Source organism: Acartia tonsa, chromosome 8 (genome assembly GCF_053477335.1).
Source record: "Acartia tonsa isolate MP-2025a chromosome 8, ASM5347733v1, whole genome shotgun sequence".
NCBI classification, from domain to species: domain Eukaryota; kingdom Metazoa; phylum Arthropoda; class Copepoda; order Calanoida; family Acartiidae; genus Acartia; species Acartia tonsa.
In genome coordinates, this window is record NC_137267.1 from 7,651,126 (window position 1) to 7,673,496 (window position 22,371).

At 34.1% G+C, this 22,371-nt stretch overlaps 2 protein-coding genes across 3 annotated transcripts in view; one reads left to right on the forward strand and one right to left on the reverse strand.

The window, feature by feature from the left end:
- LOC145325645 (X-linked retinitis pigmentosa GTPase regulator-like) overlaps positions 1-16,827 on the reverse strand; it is a 39,563-nt gene extending 22,736 nt beyond the window's left edge. Inside the window, exons 1-2 of the mRNA XM_080168603.1 lie at positions 16,694-16,827; positions 15,387-15,524 (exon numbers count right to left, since the gene is read on the reverse strand). Of these exons, the coding sequence (XP_080024729.1) occupies positions 15,387-15,524; positions 16,694-16,804 (249 nt within the window). The 5' untranslated portion in view covers positions 16,805-16,827. The remainder of the gene's footprint in view (positions 1-15,386; positions 15,525-16,693) is intronic.
- Positions 1,021-14,547, forward strand: LOC145325911 (uncharacterized). Of its 2 annotated transcripts, none has more exons than XM_080168914.1 (11): positions 1,021-1,229; positions 2,866-2,894; positions 4,441-4,527; positions 5,144-5,325; positions 6,303-7,196; positions 7,613-7,783; positions 8,698-8,761; positions 10,126-10,265; positions 11,071-12,913; positions 13,647-13,904; positions 14,424-14,547. In XM_080168914.1, the coding sequence occupies exons 1-10, from the start codon at positions 1,191-1,193 to the stop codon at positions 13,891-13,893; spliced, it is 3,696 nt and encodes a 1,231-aa protein (XP_080025040.1). In that variant the 5' UTR covers positions 1,021-1,190; the 3' UTR covers positions 13,894-13,904; positions 14,424-14,547. The 2 variants fall into 2 exon arrangements, with proteins under 2 accessions (XP_080025040.1, XP_080025039.1); XM_080168913.1 differs by having other exon boundaries at positions 4,441-4,523; positions 5,140-5,325.
- Positions 16,828-22,371: the final 5,544 nt, after the last annotated feature.

A 22,371-nucleotide genomic window follows, 5' to 3' on the forward strand; every position in this document is an offset into this window, starting at 1 on the left:
AAAAACAGGATAATGTTTATGGACCTACTTACATTTTTTGACTTGATTATAGAGTTGCTTCGCTTATAATATTGTTCTTTGTTGTCCCAGGAATCAATATACCAAAAATCAGATCAAACGGATAATTAAAACACTTTAAAATTTGTTGTTAAAAAAGTAGAAAAATCAACATGTTTAAAATGGACGTACGGACATTTTGGTAATGATTATAGAGTTGCTACGCTTTCTAAATCGTACCCAACTACTACAGGAATCATCATGCAAATTTTTAAATCGATAGGACAATTCTAACATGCCTAAATTAACGAATAAAAGCTATCTATTTCGGACGTACGGACGGATGTACGGACGGACGGACCGACCCTAATTATAGAAAAGCTTCGCTTTTAAAAATATTGTTGGGTTTTAGAGTTTTAAAGGTGAGAATAAGGAGTATAATGCCCATTTAGAAAATATTCTTCGTTAAAATTAATAATCTTTCATTTGTCCGGAAATGATATCACACTAAAAAAAATATTTTAAAATCAATAGATACAAGTAATGCAAAGAGTACATACATCGATTAAAAATCTAAGCAAAGAGTGTGAATAATAGAAAAGAATAGATTACCAAATGTTCAGAATGTGTACAAATTTTCAGCATCTTTTTGTAAATTATCGAAAGTGCGTACTAGAGAGAGAGAAATTTGTACAGTATTAAAGCTGTGTTTGGCGGATTTTTAGTTTCTTTTATTTTTTATTCCTACTATTTGACCTTAACTCCTTTTAATGCATATTATCAATCTTGTTTAATTCAAGGTCTTCAGCCCAGAATAGAAAAGATTGATCATATTGTAGTTTAATTTTAGTCAAATAGTAGTAAAGTCAAGTTAATTTTGGGGGAAGGAGGGGTTGGCGGATTTTTAAAGAAATTTCTGTATTTTAATGATTTAAACTAGAAAAACCAAATTTTTCAAGGGTAATTTCTTTCTGTTTCTAGATCATGATACTTTTGATTAGTTATATGATTTTTACGAATTATGTAATGTAAACTTTTGACACCCTGGTTGGGTAATTTCTGTTTACACACCCTTTAGTTTGCGTTTGGTTTCTGATTAGTGTACGTGTGTGCCAGAGTCGGTTGCTGTTGGAAAAAAAATCAGCTGAATCTAATGTTTTTATTTATTATGTTTAATTAATTGTGATTTTAAAATGTTGAAGATTGTGTTTATCTTGTGTTTTATTAAACAGGTATAAATTTGAGTTTAAGTTAATGAATTTAAAAGCGTCGCCACTCTATAATTTCAAATTATAATGTTCTGTGAGCCTGGCCACCCCACGGTTTGTTTTCTATTTAAATCTATTAATGGGAATAAATTATTTGAAAGAAAAAAACATATTTATCACGTCTAATACATAGTAAATTTTATTTTCATTTTAATAAACACCTTTACGGAATTTTAGCACAACCTACCGCCCCCTATTTGTAATTTCAATTTTCAAGAAATCCCCTATATTTTATTGAAAAATCTGTAAGCGTTTTTAAAAGCGAAGCTTTTCTATAATTAGGGTCGGTCCGTCCGTACGTTCGTCCGTTCATACGTCCGTCTGTCCGTAACGGATAGTTTTTTCGCTAATTTAGGCATGTTAGAATTGTCCTATTGATTTTAAACTTTGCATGGTGATTTCTGTAGAAGTTAGGTACGTGTTAGAAAGCGTAGCAACTCTATATCATTACCAGAATGTCCGTACGTCCATTTTAAACATGTTGATTTTTTTACTTTTTAAACAAAAAAATTTTATGTGATCTAATAATCCGATTGATCTGATTTTTGGTATACTGATTCCTGGGACAACAAAGTACAATATTATAAGCGAAGCAACTCTATAATCAAGTCCTAAAAATGTAAGTATGTCCTTAAACATTATCCTGTATTAGCGCAGTTTCTCAACCAATTTGCTTAAATTTTATGTCCATAAACATTATTCTGCAAGCAGTTTTTCAACAATTTTACTTACAATTTTGCTTCGACATTTTTACATTAAGTTAATGTCCGTTTGTCCTACCGTTTCAATGCTTCGCTTTTATGGATTGTTGTTATTATCAGTATTAAAATATAATTGTAACTGAAGATTGCTATAATGCATGAAACATGATGTTTTACACAAATAATCTTTAGTTATTCATTCTATGTGACTCTACTCGGTATAATAGAATTATTTTGTAAAGACAACGAACTAATTTTCTTAAGCTTATTTTCTCTGTCTGTCTCAGATTACATAAAAAGCTAAAAATCATAAAAATAATATTTTCTTTCCCCTTTTTTGTCCTATCCGAAATCAAAGTATTTTGTACGTACAGGTTAGGTTAGGCAAGGTTATATTGGGTACTGCATGGATAGCCCCACAGGTAAGCCTTTTTGCCTCCAAGGGGTTAGGCTTAGATAAAAAAGCACACCTTCTTCTTTATTTTCAATTTATTTTTAAAATAGGTGGGAATTCAGTGTTGTGTGTGTGTGTGTGTGTGTGGTTACGGAGATATTGTTCGACAGGCACTTTTCGGGAAAGCATCCTATAGCCTAAGGGACGAAAATAGTTAAGGAACAGACAACCTAATGATTTATGTCAACAGCAATAAGGGGTAGGTAGGTTGTGCTAAAATTCCGTAAAGGTGTGAGTTTTAAGTCTTAAAAACAGTAGTAGAACGATAATATTCACTAAATATGTGTATTTATTATTGAATAGAACCATACACAATTTTTTTTATTATATATTTAATGTAGTGAATATTATCGTTCTACTAATGTTTTTAGGCCTTAAAACTCACACCTTTACGGAGTTTTAGCACAACCTACCTCCCCCTTTCTAAAGTTTTATTTATTTTTAGATATATTGTGGTCCAGCTCCAAGACCAGGGTAAGTAAACACTTTTTAATAGCGAAGCTTTTCTATAATTAGGGTCCGTCCGTAACGGATAGCTTTTTTCGTTAATTTAGGCATGTTAGAACTGTCCTATCGATTTCAAATTTTGCATGGTGATTCCTTTAATAGTTAGGTACGATTTAGAAAGCGTAGCAACTCTATAATCCCTACGTCCATTTTAAACATGTTGATTATTTTACTTTTTTAACAACAAATTTTTATGTGATCTAATCATCCGATTGATCTGTTTTTTGGTATATTTATTCCTGGGACAACAAAGTATAATGTAATAAGCGAAGCAACTCTATAATCAAGTCCTAAAAATGTAAGTATGTTCATAAACATTATCATGAATCAAACAGTTTTTCAACAAATTTACTTACAATTTTGCTTTGACTCTTATACATTTATATTATGATTATTTAGTTCTGACATAGTAATTTTTAGTAGCGAAGCTATTCTATAATTTGAAATGTCCCTCTGTAAGTATGTCTGAATCTCGGCTCCTATAAAAGATAAAAGTCTGAAACATTTCCACCATTAAGGGGCATAATTAACTATAAAACATCCATTGCGGTTTAACTTATTTTTAGCAGGTTTTTGGCTATTTTTATATTTTTCACATTTCCCCCCATATCTTTGGTTTTTATGGGTTCGATTTAAAAAATTTAAAAATTAAATTTCTCGTCGTTTTAAGAAAACATCCATGGCGTTCAAATTGCCTTTCTGCAGGTTTTTGTCTATTTTCATATATTTTACTTATTTCCCCATATCTTTAGATCGAGTTTTTGGTCATATGCCTAAAAAAAATTTGGATTTTATTTTTAAAATAATGTGTCTCTAATAAATCTATTCTAGATTTTAACAAAAAATCTTTCAATCTATTTGTACGAGTTTTCATCCACGAGAAATGATATTAGATGTTTCAAGTGTTAATGGGGGTGGTTAAAAAGACCCTTTCTTCCCCTCCCTTGGTCGTCCATGAATACACACTTAAGTTAATACTTTTAAAAGCGAAGCTTTTCTATAAATAGTGTCGGTCCGTCCGTCCGTACGTCCGTCTGTCACAGAGAGATAGCTCTTTTCGTTGATTAAAATAGGTTAGAATTGTCCTATCGATTTCAAATTTTGCAGGATGATTCCTGTAGTAGTTAGGTAGGATTTAGAAAGCTTAGCAACTCTATAATCATTATCATAACGTCCGTACGTCCATTTTAAACATGTTGTTTTTTTACTTTTTAAAAAACAATAGGTGATCTAATTATCCGATTGATCTGATTTTTGGTATACTGATTCCTGGGACAGCAAAGTACAATATCATAAGAGAAGCAACTCTATAATCAAGTCTCTAAAAATGTAAGTATGTCCATAAAGATTATCCTGTATCAAGAAGTTTTTCATAAAATTTACTTACAATTTTGCTTTAACTCTTATACATTTATATTCTGATTATTCAGTACTGACACTATACAAGTGTCAATGTCCGTTTGTCCTACCGTTTCAGAGCTTCGCTTTTATGGTTGTTGTCATCCTTGTTTAGGATAACAGATGTGTATGATTCTGATGATGATGGCTATTACAAGATCTCGTACTCTGATACCCACTCTAAATACGATATGCCCCAGGAAAAGGAACACTATATATAATACTAGTATAGAGGCTTCGCCCTTAGCCTCTAGAGACTTTGCCCCAAGAGGTTTGATCAACTAAATTGTTTGTATTTAGGATTTAAACAGAAATGGGGTGGGGGGTGGACTGGTTAGTCAACCCCCATTTTTAATTTAATTTTAAGGGAATTCTTTTTTTTTTTGGGGGGGGGGTGTTGGTTGGGCTGTCCCATCCCCCTAGATAATAGCTTGAAACCATCACATGACCAATAGGTATATACCCTGAAGAGTAGAATCCTATCGGTTAAGTGGTTACCAAGATCTTAAGGGACGAACGGATGGACGGACAGACAGACATCAAGATACTTTGCATTATAGATATCAGCAGTAAAGCTACTCTATAATTCCAAGTCTCACTTGACGCAAGAATAGGTAATGAGTTGGAATCAACAACTAACTCACACAAATTTTGTAAATTGGTTATTGTTTATTTTTTCCTTCAACATTTTTTTCTTTGCTTTTTAATTTAGACTATTTAATTTTTGTGAAGATTCCCAATTAGAAAATTTCGTTTACTCCATTTTTAATTGTGTCCAGTCGTATGAACTAAATAACATGGATGTTCCTTTCAAAGGCGGAGGAAATAGAATGGGCAAGCCCAAACCTTGAGGAAGGTGGTGTTTATGAGCCAGGATGGAATGGCCCAGACTCAGAGGAAGGGGAAATCTATGCGCCAGAATGGAATAGTCCAAAGCTTAAGGAAGGAGGTGACTATGAAGCGGGCTTTGAAAAGTATATGGAGGAAATGGAGCATTCAGGTATAAAAAGGGAGGGGGGGGGGGGGGCAAAGTTATGTGTTCCAAAAACTTTTAAACTGGAGTAGAACGCAGTTGCATTAATAGGGTAGAATTTGAAGCTGTGATTTTGCCGCTGTTTAAATCTCCTAACTTTAAAGCAAAAAGCATTAATGCCCCCTTCCCCTTATATTGTAAGTTTTGGATCTACTGCAGTTCACGGTAAAATATTGCTGGTAACGAATATTGCTAAAAATCTATGAATTTAAAAGGCTTCTAGCAGCCAAACGGCTGAACATACATATCATGCCCGCACACTGTTTTAAGCGGCATAAGAAGTCCTACAAATAATCTGGAATAGCCATAAATCAATAATGCATAATTATCTCGCAGTGTAGAGAAATGCGCGAATAAGGCCTATTTTACGCGTTTATTCTTCAGTGAAGCTTTCCCTGTGCATCATTGGATCTTGGCTATTCCAGATTATTTGTAGACCTTCTTATACCGCTTAAAATGGTGTGCGGGAAAGATCTGTACGTTCAGCCGTTTGGAAGCTAGCAACCTTTAAAATTCATAGATTTTCAGCAATATTCGTTACCAGCAATATTTTACCGTGAACTGCAGTAGATCCTAAGTTTTTATATAAATTTTATCCCCCTTACATTATGTGTTCATGTTATAGTGGATTTTTATATCCCCGTTAAAATCAACTTATAGATTTTAGGTGTACAAATACTATTTTCACTTAATCAAGTATCAAAGAATTACCCTATATTTTATTATATTCCTTAGATGATTAGGAATCAGGTTAACAGTGTCTTTAGAAAAATAGTTATTATTTTTTCCTGATTTTTAACAATTATAATAATAAGCAAAGTCATTTACAGATTTTCAAAAATGCTTTTAAATTATCTGAAATAGTTGCCAGGTGACTTATTTTTTTAGTAATACTGTCGTCCATATTCATTAGTATCACTTATTTTTAAATATTTTTGTTTCAGAATATGAAGATATTTCAAGTTTGCCTCCTGACTTACTCTCCCTCCCCACCGACTATCTGGAACTGTACCCAGAATATACAGAACTATCTCCCGAGTATCCTGCCCCACCCGCCAAACCAGCCACCACAAAACCTACAAAGAAACAACCCCTAGACCCAGATCATAGGTATAAGCGTCCCATTCAGTCTCACCTAGATTTTGCTGCTCTGGAAGGATATTTTGACAGGAATCCAGATCCCTATTCTAGAAATAAAGAATCAGAAAGATATCCAGAGCCAACAAGATATCAAGAGCCTCAGGAAAATGCATTTAGTCCTTGGTACCCAGAGCAACAAAGATATCCAGATCAATCTAGATATTCAGAACAGTCTAGCCCCAGAGACCAATCTAGAAATCAAGAAAAATCTAGATTTGAAGAAGCTTATAGATATCAAGAACAGTCTAGATTAGAAGAACAGTCTAAATATCAAGAACAATCTAGACTTGAAGAAAAAACTAGATATCAAGAACACTCCAAATATCCAGAACAGTCTAGATATCCAGAACCACCATCAAGATATCCAGAACCACCATCAAGATATTCAGAACCATCATTAAGATATCCAGAACCATCATCAAGATATCCAGAACCACCAAGATATTCAGAACCATCATCAAGATATCCAGAACCATCATCAAGATATCCAGAACCACCATCAAGATATCCAGAACCATCAACAAGATATCCAGAACCACCATCAAGATATCCAGAACCACCATCAAGATATCCAGAATCACCATCAAGATATCAACAAAATGTAAAACCAGTATCTGCTACAGAATATCCAGACATACACTCAAGATATGATGAGAAGGAAGATTATGACTATGATGCTTTTGATATTGATTATGAAGGTAATCTTAAGATTTATTGAAAAGCTTTTCAACATTTAGTTCATGGCTAGCTATGTTACAGTCACGTACAACAAATCCTGAAATAAGTTTGTACAACTCATTTTAAAGCCTTTTGACACATTTTTTTTGTTACTATTTTGTATGTTCAATAGGTATTAATTTTATAGCGCTCATACATTAAGAATTTTTTACAGCATTAATATTTAAAAAAAATATTTATATGGAGTTTAATGAATAATAGTATTATGAATCAATTCAGGATTTATATATTTTAAATAATGTTGACAATGTTTTATTTTAATAAAAACCTAATAAAATCTAAAAGATTAGTAGTGACAATAATGAAACATTTTCTATAAAGCTAATTTTAACAACATCTTTGCTAGATCTATTGATTAAAAATCATTTTATTTTAGGAAGCGCTATGATGCAAGAATACCTTAAGAAGTTCAATAAATCTCCCACCAAAGAAAAGACAAAGAAGGAGGCCTATGATTGGTCAAAAAATCCTCCAATAGACGAAAGTTATTTTGGTAAGGGACCAATAGGAAATACGAATAGGTATACAAGGCCTATACAAAAGTCAGGTACAGTTTCCGTTTTTTTAAACTCTGAGTAGCATTAGTAAAAACCACTCAATTGAATAAACCTTTATAGGGATAACTAGCGGATTCGCCCCTAGAGGCCTCTAGTGGCATTGTAATTTTTTTTCCGTGTCTAAGTTGCGTTCAAGTTTCTACGAATTTTAAATTTTTTTTTTGTGATTTCTCTTTTAAGGGTGGTTGTACCCTCCCTCAAAATTGATATAAACCTTCACAGGACTTATGAGAAGCTACCCTGTTAAGTAGAACCCGATCAGTTTAGCGGTTATCGAGATCCTTCGGTACAAACAGACCGACATCTTGTTGCTTTATAATAAGGATAGAAGTTGACGTAGGATATGAATCATTTCTTATTAATCCGCATTTTCAAATTTCTGGGTTTATGGATTTTTTTTTATTAGGGATAGCTTCACAATAGTAAAAAACAGGTTTTATTCTCTTTTTTGGAGAACACAATATCTTAATCCTTATGAGTATAATACCCTACATCAAACAAGGATGACAACATCCTTATTAAGCAAAGAACAACAAAGAATCATGGATGTTGTACAGATGGATAAAGTGAATTATAGGGCAGATGTTTGGTGGTCATGGAAAACAGGGAGAGAAGAAAAAGGATAAGATAATTAAGCACGAAACCTTTACAGATCAAATACAAATGTCATGACTGACTAAGTGTGTTCTATACAGGAAAGGAAGCATTATGGAATGACGAACGCGACGTACAGACAAAGTAAACTATAGAGTAGATTCTCTGCTAGAAAATACTTTAGATCAATCTATGATATTGATTTGGGCTTTAAACATACCCCCCCCCCCCTCCCCTGTCCCCCCTCATTTAGGACCCTGGTGACTTGAAGCGTAGCAACTTTATACAACTTTTAAGTCAATTTTTTTAGATCCAGAGATGAAGGAAGATGATAGTTTTGACGATTATTATAATAATGAATACCTTTGGAACAGGTATTTTTTTACATATTTTTTTTCTTTTAAATTACCTCAAGGTAGGACTGCATTTTGATTAATAAAATTGGCAAAAAGTTAGAGATTTAGGGTTGCTAGAATACATGGACTGTATTAATTTATTTTTGATTTTATTCTTACTTATTTTGGTTTTCTCTGAAAGCTTTGTTGAAAAGGGGGAAGGCGAAAGTGACACTTTTTGAAACCAAAACAAAAAGTCAAAGGAACTCCACTAAATAAAGAGTTACAGCTCTGAGATATGACTTGACAGTTGCTTTATAGAGGTACAATATGGAACTGGGAAGAAACTGCGGCGGGACCACCGCTCTCTCCGAAAACCGCCGTATTTTTCATAAAAATTTCCCTTATATTTTCACTTGTCAATATTAAAATCGCAAGTGTCAAGTGCATATATATTGACCAGCCTTCTCTTCTCCTGCATTAGCAGCCTACCACTTTCCTGTCGTACCTTATATTTGCATTTGGCGAGAAAAGGCGAAAAAAATCTGCGGGAAACGGTGGTTCCGCCGCCGTTTCTTCACTGTTCCATATTATCCTATTATATAAAGTAGTAAGCGTTTTTTGTCTGTCCCGAAGGATCTCGCTAACCGCTGAACCGATATTGTTCTCCTTTACAGTGAAGCTTCTTATAGGTCCTGGGAAGGTTTTAAACTATTTTTGGAGAGGGTGTCATCACCCCCCTTCTCCACAATTTTTAAAACTCTTTTGAAACTCAAATTTAAAATGGGATGAGGTCGACTTTTCCCCCTCCTACCAGTGCCCCTAGAATCTTCTTGGGGGCGTAACCGCTAGTACCTCTTTAAAGCAACTAACATGTCAAATCTTAGAGCTGTAACTCTTTATTTAGTTGAGTTCCCCCTGACTTTTAGTTTTGGTTTCAAAAAGTGTCACTTCCGCCTCCCCCCTTTAATAGTTTTTGTCTTTAGAGATATATTTTCATCTTTAATCACAATTTTAATAATATTTTAAATATATGTTTTCTCCTAACATAATTTTAAAAACTTTAAATCTGGATAATTCAAATATGATCTGGCGTTTGTGATAAACAAGATTTAAACTCGTATAAGGGGATAATATGAAATGGTTTATTTAGCCAAAAGCATTAACAACCACTGAAATCATATCATTTATAGTTGGATGTCTATCTCCAAAGGCAGTAGGAAGCATGCTTGTCTGTCTATTTTGATTTTTTGCTAATCTTGGCCATTTTTAATTTTATTTTTTTTCTGAATTGCCTCTTAATAATAATTCTGTGGAGTTTGTACAACATGCTGTTATTTTTTCAAATTTCACTTTAAAAATGCCCAGGTTTTTTATGAAAATTAATTATGTTTATATTTTAGTAATCCCCAACAAGAAAGGATGACAACCACCCCCAAATCTTCCAAATCAGCTGTTGTGGACTATTTGAATAGGCGTAGAAAGCGGTCAACTGACTACCTCATGGAGGTGTTTGAAGAGTCGCCTTTTGATCACTTTGAAGGTAAGATTATCTTCTTAGCATTCATTTCATTGTCATGTTCAAGTAAGGAGGAGGAGGATGTTGGGTCCTCTAGGGGCGCATCTGCTAGTTATTATGTAAAATAACTGTACTGAATATTGACTAATATCTTCTTTAAAATTAATCAAAGCCCTACTTAATTGTTTTTGTAGTTGAAAATATTAAGTTAATAATTATAAAATTTAGCATAAAAATAATTTAAGGATCAATAGCTGTAAGCACCAAAACTTTTTAAATGCACTTAATGGAACTATCCCTTTTTTGGAAGTTGGGGGGTGGGGTAATGCAACTAATTCGTTATCAATGCGCAAATGGCATTTAGAATCCGAATTTTGTTATGAAACTTAGCATGAGTAATCCTTGGTAGGTCTTTTTTCCCCCCAAAATTGAACAAAAGTGGGAAAAGTAACGGCTAAAGGCTGGCGGCTCAGCCGTTTAGCCATTTTTTTTTTTGGCTATTTTCAGGGCAAATCCTTAAATGTTTTTGGTATTACATGATTTTAAGCAAAAATATGTTTCAACAAGTTGATTACTACTTAATTGATGATAGATTTGCCCTAAAAATAACAAACAGCTAAACGGCTGAGCCGGGCCGCTAGCCGTTACTTTTCCAACTTTTTGTTCGATTTTGGTAAAATAGACATACCAAGGATTACTTATGCCAAGTTTCCTAACGCAATTCGGATTCTAGGTGCCATTTGCGCATTGATTACGAGATGGTTGCATTAACCCCCCCCCCCCCCAGCCCTTTATGAAGATAGCTAATAAATTTTTCTATATATTTTAGTTGAATACTCTTCGATGCCTATTCCAGAACCTGAACCTGAAATATTCTATGAGGAACTTCTTCCAATTGATGGAGATTTTGATTACAGCTCTCCTGGTGGGGAAATGGACTTTTTTGAGGATTTATATGATGAAGACTTTGAGATAGGTACTTATGATGAGCAATTCTATAGTACAATGGATGCCGAAAATAAAAAGGCCCCAAATTCCAAACCACAGGCACCAAAACCAAAGCCTCAACCAACAAAACCTATAAAGACTAAAAAAGAAGATTTACCACCAGTTATTCTTCCTCCAGTTTTCTTGCCTTCTGAGGGTAACCACAAGGATAAGAAGATAGCTGATAAACATCCACCCATCATTCTTCCACCTGTGTATGAAGATCCAGATGATGAGTATGAGTATGAGAATGAAGATAGTTATGATATGTTCCCATCATCCATTTTCAATGATAACAATGAAGATGAGGATGATTTTGAATTGTTTAAAATTCCTTTACAATATGCACCCACCCCTCCAAAATCCAAAGTTCAAGGAGCTAAACCTGCTTTGCCACCAGTCCTTGCCAAACCTCCGTATTCCAAAACTTATGAGGATGATTATGAAGTGTTTAAAATCCCATTGGAAGTGACTCCACCACTCAATAATGTAAATGCTAAGGTTAATGTTAAACCTACTTATGTTACTGATGATGAAAATGAGGATGAATATGAAATATTTAAAATTCCTTTACAAGTTGCACCAACCCCTCAAAACCACAAATATCCAGGAGCCAAACCTGTTTTGCCACCAGTCCTTGCCAAACTTCAAAATCCCAAAAATGATGGGGATGATTATGAAGTGTTTAAAATCCCATTGGAAGTTACCCCACCACCCAAGAATGTAAATGATAATGTTGATGATGAAAATGAGGAAGAATATGAACTCTTTGAAATTCCCTTGACAGTTACTCCAGCATTGCAAAGTTATGAAAAGCCAGTAACAACAAATCCTCCTTCAGTTTCAACAAATCCATTGCCACAGCCTCCAGCACAATATAGATCTCCAATACCTGTAAATGTTCCAGCCAAGATTTCTCCTCCAGTACCTAATTATCCTCCAATGCACCCTACCAATCAACCATCATCTCCTCAAGTTCAACCTTCTCGTCCAGTATCTTTGAATCCATCTTTGTTGCCTTATCAAGCTCGTCAGATGCCTTCATTCCGGCCACTTCCTATAAATCCCTCCCAACTGCCTTCACAACCTTCCAGGCCAATGCAGCCAACTTCACAATCAACACCACCAGCACAATCAAGTAGTTCTACATCTCCTACTCCAGCAGCCACTGTCTACAATCAGCCAGCACTCAACTTCCAGCAACCTATTCGTAACAACCTATTTTCAAATCTTGCAGTGAATAAAAATTTCCAACCAGGAACTACTGTTCCAACTGCACCTGGTCGCCCTCCAGCCTTTACAGGTCCAGGCAGAATAGTACCACCTTCGGGCCATTACAGGCCTTCATTTGAGGAACCGGATTTTTTCGACATTCAAAGTCATTTTGGGCAAACTGAAACTGAAGATTCTGTATCAGAAAATTTAGTGCAAAATAATTTTCAAAAATTGCAACAACCAGCAGGAAACCAGGACGATGGGAATGATATGTATGATATGTATCTGCCACCAACAGAGGGAAATAATATAAAGAATTTTGCGGATTTCTTTCAGCAACAATCAGTGCCACAACAACCTCAACAAGCTGCTCAAAATCAGTTCTCAGGGAATCAACGCTTTCAACAAACTTCTCCTGTTCAGAATAATTTTAGGAATACTGTGGCTAACAACCAGTTCCAAAATCAGAGGTAACAATTTTTTACTCTACTAAATATTTTTTTTTATATTAAAGAGGGGAGACGGATGTGCCACTTTTTGAAACCATAAGTAAAACGTGCATGATCTCAGCCCATAAAAACGGCGGGAGCGGCAGTTCCGCCGCCGTTTCTTCACAGTTCCATATTGTTCTCCACAAAAGCAACTGCTGTGCCGAATTTTAGAGTTATACCTAACTTTTTTTATGGGCTGAGATCGTGCAAGTTTTACTTATGGTTTTAAAAAAGTGGCACATCCGCCTTCCCCCTTTAAATCCGACAAGGGCCAAGAAACAAGGAATTAAATATTCTTTCCCTGTGCATAGAATTTCATTTCTCTTTTTTTGTTGTTGTCTTAAATTTAAGAATTAAAACAAAAAGGGGTAGTAGCACGAAGTGCATTTAAACTTAAATTTGGGGAAATGCATATTTTTTTCTGTTCAATAGTTTAAACTACATCTTTTGAACATAAACAATATTCTACCTGGAAGTTTTAAAAATATCAAGACTTGAAAATCATATTTTTTTGGATATATGCAACTTTTATGCTGTCCTTTTTCTAGTCCAGCTTGAGGACTACTTTGGTGGTGCCTTAATGATTGCTATTTATTGTAATACAAAACTATATATGTTAGATGGTATTCTTGTTAATCAAACTCGTTAAATGCACTTCATGCAACTATCCCTTTGAGAAACATATAATCTTTACAATGTACATATCTTTAAGGGCTCAAACTTGGAACATGAACTCAAATATTGGGACCAATCAGAATGCCTTGCCTACAGCCAGCAATAACATCAACTTGGCAAATTCAAACAGAGCCAATTTGAACATGAACACGGGGACAAACATGAACATGAACAGAGCCAACATGAACACGGGGACAAACATGAACATGAACACAAGGACAAACACTAACATGAACAACCAAGCAAGCTTCAACTGGAATAATAATAATAACAGATGGGGTTGATTTTAATAAAGGTAATTTTTTCTTTCATTTTTATATGTAGATCCTAAAACCTATATGAATCTTCTCTAAAATACACAATCCAAACGGTTCAGTGGACTAACCAACAAAAATCTTGATTCTTCAATAATACTAGCTTTGTGCCTCTAGCATCTAGGGCTCTTTTAAAGGGGCAAAAAAATAACTTACCCCCCCCAAAAAAAAAAAACCTATGAGAAGCTCCCATAAAAAAGGAAAACTACTTCAGCTCAGTTGATATCGAAATCTTAAGCTTTACACAAATAAACTTTACTACTTTTTATTATAGGATATACTATTCCAGTCCAAATTCAAAGGAATACTTTTGAATCAATCTTAACCTCACCTAATTTTGTCTAGTATCATGCATATATCTTTTGAGATAGAGAAATAACCTAAAAAACTCTAAGACTGATAATATAGCCCATAATCATACCAATAGGTTCAGTGGTTAGCGAGATCTTGACAAAAATACAAAATTTCTCACCGCTTTATATGATATGATTTTGTTTCAGGTCTAACCAACTTAGCAAGACCAACCGACTACACAGCACACCACCAAACCAGATATAATATTTTATTATGATTTTAACTTATTTTATGCATCTTTTTAGTAAAAATACAAAATTTTATATCCTATTTGATCTTATATTTGTTTGGTTAATCTATGATTTAAATATCTAAAGCGAAGCTTTTCTAGAGTTTAGACATATAAGTGTCCATACACATGTATTAAACGGCTAGTAAAAATATATGAGGGAATTTATTTTTGGGTCCGCTGACTTTGAGTTTCCGATTTTGTACATAGTTTCCTAATCCTATCTCAATATTTACTACTAGCTAAAAAAGCTTCAAACTTTATATTTTGGTTATCTGCTGTACAACATAGGAAATTAGGAAAGAAATAGGCAATCAATTTTCAGTTGGTCTATATTTGTGTATAACAACTTACCAGGAATAAGGTATAACCAAGACGCAAAATAAATAAAATAATATTTGGGGGGTTGATATATATGTTTTCAATTCTACTATGTGTTGACCCCCCAACGACAGCTGAAAATCTCTTAAAGAATTTCGTGATTTTTTTCCGAATTAATTTCGTTGGCAAATTTTTAATATATTCTATTATAGTGATAAGATCTAATTGGAAGCATTTAATATGTATATAAAACATGTCTGTTCGCACCTTAAGATCTCATAAACCACTGGAACTTCATGGTTCTCCTTTACAGTAAAGTTTCTTAAATGTCCAAGGAAGGTTTATAGCTTTTTTTGGGGAAGGGTACATTTATCCTTTTTAGAGAAATCGAAATTAGAAAAAAATCCCTACCAATTTTTCTTTTACTTTTTATTTAAAACTAAAATTGAAAGTAGAGGCTGAGCTCTCCTCAAGTTCCCTTAGGGGTATACCTCGAGTAATATATTGTGGAAGGGACATTTTACGCCATGCTGAAGCGTAGCCGCTCTATAATCCTTACCTTGACACAGCTGGGCCTGTTCATATGATTAGTATGACCCAGCCCAAGCTGGCCCCACTCGTTGGCTCCAAATGTGAATAGTCTGCCAGATTGTGTGACCACGGCCGTATGTTCGTCACCGCAGGCAAGAAGGATTACCTGAAATGGGTACATGGTGTTTCTACAACTAGCAGAAAAACAACTAGATGTTTTTTTTGTTAAAATGTAAAACCGATGCAAAAAAACAGTCATACTTGAAGTAACTGCCACAAATACATCTAACTCTGGAATTTATACATCTAATATTGCCAATTATACATCTAATAGCGGCTTTGTCCCATGAGGTTTGCAATGATCAACCTAATTTTTCGTATTTTAGATCTAAAAGAAATATTTAAAAAAAATTTGGGGGATGGGGTAGTCGACTTCACTATTTTAATTTTAGTTTTAAAAAGAAAAGAAAAATTGTGGGGGGTAATCTTTAATTTTTTTTTTTTTTTGGGGGGGGGGTGCTGGGTGGGTATCCCACCCCAAAGAAAATAGAAACCTATCCGGAACTTATGAAAAACTACCCTGTAAAGAAGAACCTGATCGGTTCAGCGGTTAGCGAGATCCTTTGGTACAAACAGACATATAGACATCGTTTTACTTTGCACTATAGATTGTTATGTTGAAAAACCGGTTTTAATCCAGCGGAATAGAATCCAATTATTTACTAAGTATATTTGCGATAACTTTTATTTAATAGATTCTTCCAATTTTTAACATTTACAAAACAGCCTGCTATATTGCTTCAAGATCCATGTCAGATCTATATAGGAAATAAATGTCTATATATGAGCTCAAGTTTTCCAAGGAATAAATGTTTAAAACTCATAGTGCTCCAATAATCCATAATAAACTCCCATTGACCAGAACGATATGACCCATTATTTTACTGCTTGAAGAATAAATTATTTTTTTTTATTTCATGTTGCTATTTGAATTATATTGAAGTATTAAATTTATATTCATAAAACAGAAAATTTAAATTTATAATATAGTAAATAAAAGAAAACTTAGTTTTAAAATAATTTGATACTAGCAATACGTGCGTAATGTGGTCAGATATTGAACTAAAATTTAACAGTTAACAAAACATTTGAACCCTTTTAGGACGATAATTTGAAATAAAAAATATTTGGATCCTAAAATATTTTAAAGAAAGAGGAAATACTTTAATGCTTTAAACAGGGATAGGACAATGGAAGAAAAAGATTGATATCCAATCTAGCTAATAGCGGAATAATTTTAGAACGCCACCTCTAGTCATATTGTTGAAAAATTACCTCATCCTTTTTGATCCAAAATTTGCTTGGAGCATTGTCTGCAAATCCAGATTTTCCAAATGTGAAAACAGCTCCAGTTTCCGGGATCTCCAGGTCTTCTGGTGGCGACATTTTTTAATAATTAGTCTGTGTAATTAGATAGAAAGATATATGTATTTTATCATAAGCATACCAAAAAAAATTGCACATATTCATATGATTCTATACATGGTTTGGTACTTTCATAACCTGGGTTAGCCGTTGCAAAAGCTGAAAATAAAATTTTTGGGAATAGTCCCTTTCGTAACATCGCCCCATAAAGGGAGATTCGTCGTATTTTTAAAATGGCTTTTTATAGGTTATTTTGGGTTAGGTGATTGCTCCACAGGGTTAGTTAATTGGCCCCGCAGGGGCTAGAAATAGGAGAAAAGCTACTGTGGAAAATACGAAGAATCGCCCCATAAGGTTCGATGTTACGAAAGGGACAATACCCAAATTTTTTACTATAGGAAAACATTTTTTTAAAAGTGAGGCTACTTTATAATTTACTGTGTCTGTCAGTCCTCAAATCTGATTTTCTCTGCCTCTGTCTGTCTGTCCGTCCATAACGGATAGCAATTGTAGTTGATTAAGGCTCGTTAGCATGATTCCTCATTACGTTAGATACGATTTAGAATGCGTAGCAACTCTGTAATCGTTATCAGAAAGTACGTGAGTAAGCTAACACATTTTTAACTTTTTAACAACAATTATTGTATAATATAATTATCCACTTCATTTGATTTTTAGAATAATGATTCCTATGACTACAAGATACACTGTTCTAAGCGAAGCTTTTCTATAATTTGGCTTCAAATTTTCATAAAATATTGTTTAGACTTATAAATTTATAGTTCTATCACAATTGTTTGAGTTTTTTTGTCCCTACAGTCTGAATTTAGAGCTTCGCTTTTATGGATGCTCTTATCATTGTTTTATATATAACTATAAAACTTAATCGGTTTAGTAGTTATCGAGTTCTTAAGCTACAGACAAAAAAAGACTTACTACTTAGGATGGAATGAAAACTACTACAAAAATATTGAACTTTAAGCATATATTTCTTTTTTCCAATACTATGCAAATGATATTTATAGAAATAGGATGATCGATTTATCTCTCTTTTGCCTTATTGAAAACTGAGAGGACAGTTGGTATATACGTATAGTTGTACACCTTTTCTAAAGCAAAGCTTTTCTAAATACATAGCTGTCAGTCTGCTCTTAGGTTAGTAACGGATAGCTCTAATAGTAATTGAATCAAGAGAAGAGTGATCGTTGGTATATTTGATATTGATTAGGCATTTTAGAATGGTCTTAATGATTAAAAACCCTATAAAATTTAAACAAATAGACCTAATCTTGGGAAAAAGTACGCCTGAGCTTAATTGATATGTTAGTATAATTAATCTTTATAATTGTGATTCTTAGTACAATTAGAAATGACATTATTTATTAAATTTTTAGCATTTTACAACAGAGTAAAACATTGTTTACTTATTTTTTTTTGCCTTGCTTGGATATTGTTATTCTTGTTTATGATACGTGGTACAACATTGCATGATAGGTAGTAGTGGGTATAAAATAGTTAAACATCATATTAGTCTCTAGCGGCTACGCCTCTAGAGGCCTCTAGCCGCACTTGAGGAGGAAAAAGTCGAATTTGATAACATAATTTATTATTTTAAAAGAATTAGATTTTTAGATTTCTCTTGGGAGGGTGGTGGTATCTCCCCCCAAAATAGTTTTAACCTTCCCGGGACCTATGAGAAGCTACCCTGTTAAGGAGAACCCGACCGGCTCAGCAATTAGCGAGATCCTTTAGTACAAACAAACAAACACACAAACACTCAAACACACATCCTGTTACTTTATTATAATGATTTTTGGTGTCTTTGAATAATTTAAGATCTCTAAAACGATCAGTCTTTTTCTCAGTTTTTAGTTTATTAGTTTCATAACGGTTCTTTGGTTTTAGACAAAAGGCCAACAAACATGCAGGGAAAAGGGAATGTGATTCTGACAAACAATTCTAAAGGAAAATTTCCTCCACAGCCCCCTTCCCCTTTTCCTCCCCTCCTTACCCACCCCTCTTCAATTACATTAAAAAACAAAATATACTTCCACCTTTCTGTAAAAGGTTTAGTGATTTTTTGTAGAATTGATTGTTAGAATAGCTACCCCTGCAAACATCCAACGAAAAAAAAAAAAAAAAATGTTATTCAGTTATCTATTGTCTAGAGTGTCCAGTAATATCTCCTAAACAACATCTCCATACAAATATGGAGCTGTTAAAAGGCGAAGACAGGCCCACCAGATTTTAATTTCAAAGGGGGGGGGGGGTGGATGTGTTGAAAACCCCTTTCGAAAAAAACAAACAAAAAGATAAGCTTTACAAAGTGTATAAAAGATTAGCCGTGTGACGTCATAAAAATGAGGTAGAAGTGGGAAAGGAAACCCATAAAAAAGAAATGGATATTCCCTTATCTATATGACGTCACACGGCTGATTTTTAAGACACTTTGAAAAGCTTCCCAAAAAATCTAGTAGTAAATTGTCTACAAAAAATAAGTGATAACTTACAAATTTTCATTTTCGAATCCACGGACATCTGTCTCTAAAACTATGATATAATGGTTATAAATCGCATTGTATTATAAATAGATTTCCACGGTTATAAAAATGTACAATTATAATATTAAAGCCAGTTTTGTTAGCCCCTAGGTGCAGAAAACTGGATATATTACGATACGATACATGATTTTGTCAGTATGGCTAAAAACCTATTTTAATGCAGCATATATTAATCGGTTTCAAAGCCATAGTTGAAATTTGTATTACTGCTTGAAACCCTAACCCTGTTTCTATAAAAAAGCCTGTATAATGTATTTAAAGGTTGTGAAATATTTATGTTTGACATTTTTACATTGCTTTCTTCTTCTCTATTCAGAGTTTTCTGTGTGTGTGTGTGTGTGTGTGTGGTTTGTGTGTGTGTGTGTGTGTGTGTGTGTGTGTGTGTGTGTGTGTGTGTGTGTGTGTAAGTGTGTGTGTGTGTGTTTGTGTGTGTGAGTGTGTGTGTGTGTATGTGTGTGTGTGAGTGTATGTGTGTGTGTACGTGTGTGTGTAAGTGTGTGTGTGTGTATGTGTGTGCGTATGTGTGTGTGTGTGTGTGTGTGTGTGTGGTTGGATGTATGTTTTTTTTTGTGCGGCTATTATTATGTCCAAGGGTCATTTTTTTTATCAGAGGGACCTTTGCAAAGCTTCACTGTAAAGGAGTCATATCGGTTCGCTACACACAAACAGACAAGCGGACATATATATAAAGATAATCTAAATTTTAACAACCATCTATACCTAGCAAAATTCTATCAATATTTTTTTATTCCCATAAGTAAATTCATTCTGTGCAATTTGTTCATTTTTTAGTCGTAGAAATAAAACAAGGATGACAACATCTAAAATAGAAAAGCTCTATAATTCAAACATTAGGAAAAAGGATTAAGCCAATTAGAGCTATCATTGATCTTTAGTAATGCGGCTAACGATCTACGGAATTGGTTGTTCTATTTAGGAGAGATTTATGAGTGGTTTTAAGCTATTTTCCTTAACCCGCGACCGTGGCTCAACACGTAGCGCACTCGCCCGTCCTCGGGGAGGTGATAGGTTTGAATCTCGGCTTAACACCGCGTCATAACTAAAGACGTTAAACATGGTTCCTACTGCTACTATGTCAGGTGCGCGACATTCATAGTTAGAGTAGGGGAAATGCCTTAGCCTAAAACAGGCACAACTAATTACCATGCTGCACAGTTAGGACTTTTGGCTCCCCCCTTGGACATCCTGGGTTGTTGGACCATGGCGTTTGAATGTCATGAACACCATCTCCGCCCATATGAGGTAATTGACGAGGTAAGCTATTTTCTCGTATTCATTCGAATCCGGTGGATAGGAACCGGTTCTCATCCATACGAAAAAACTATGTCTAGCATCGTATTATATCCAGTTTTCTACGAATATAGAAATGTATATTCTACATCCGCGGAAAGCCGTTTATAATACGATACGAGAAATAACAATGTACATTCTATATCCGCGGAAAGCCGTTTATAATACGATACGAGAAATAACTATTCCTTACACCCTCGTCCTCCCCAAGAGACTAAGGTCGAATCAAAAAGAAGTCTAAATGAAAAATTTAATATTTATCTTTTGTAAAAAAAAAATACTGGAATTTTTGATGGACTACAAGACCTAATTTATATAATATCAAATGTAAAGATCATCGAGACGGCAATTATTATCGCATCTTATTTAAATGCCTAAATTTACGCCAGATCATATAAGAAACGAACTACCACATTGCCTGATATAGAAATGTTTTCCTTTAAAAAGTCCCATGATAGAGTATGAATAGATAAAACAAGGATGGCATTATCCAAAAACGCGAAGCACTGAAACGGTAGTACAAACTGACATTAACACTTGTATAGTGTCAGAACTGAATAATCAGAATATAAATGTATAAGAGTCAAAACAAAATTGTAAGTAAATTTGTTGAAAAACTGCTTGATACAGGATAATCTTTATTGACATACTTACATTTTTAGAGACTTGATTTTAGAATTGCTTTGCTTATAACATTATACTTTGTTGTCCCAAGAATCAATATACCAAAATTAAGTTCAATCGGATGATTAGATCACATAAAAATTTGTTTTTAAAACAATAAAAAAATCAACATGTATAAAATGGATGTACGGACATTTTAGTAATGCTTATAGAGTTGCTACGCTCTCTAAATCGTATATAACTACTAAAGGAACCACCATGCAAAGTTTAAAATCGATAGGACAATTCTAACATCCCTAAATTAACGAATAAAGCTATCCGTTACGGACGTACGGACGGATGGACCGACTCTAATTATAGAAAAGCTTCGTTTTTAAAAAAGCCCTATGATAGCGAGTGAATAGAAAAAAAATTGAAATTAAAATTCTGTGGATGGTTTATTGCATCTTCAGTAATTTTATATCAGGGAAAAGGGGATTTGTACTCTTTTTGCCATAAAAAGAACGATTACTCCCAATAAAAAAATAATTAAAAAAACAGATCTATGGTATAGATGTGTATACAGACAACGACCTACCTACATTATTCAAAGACCTCTTTCGTCTGCTTCTAAATTATTTTCTGCTACTTGGCTGTGTTAATATAAACGACACCATTGCAGGTTGATTTTCAATGACCCAATAGAAAGGTTGCGCAAGGTGGTCGCGATTGGGAGATACAGGTATTTAACCCTTTCTCCCTTTAGTATTTTACTCTAATATTTATTATTAGCGGCTACGCCCCTAGAGGCCTCTTGTGGCATTTAAATGTTTTTAATTACTTTTAAATATCTTATTTGAGAAATAATTTGTCTATGTTATCAGCTCTTAAATTTATTCTTCTACGCAGCGAGACTACGCTAGCGACACTATGCGGCGAAAATATTTTTAAAAATTTCGATTTTATTGTGATTTCTCTTGGGAGGGTGGTGGTACCCTCCCCCAAAATAGTTAAAAACCTTCCCGGGACATATGAGAATCTACCCTGTTAAGGAGAACCCAATCGGTTCAGCGGTTAGCGAGATCCTTCGGTACAGACACACAGATACACACA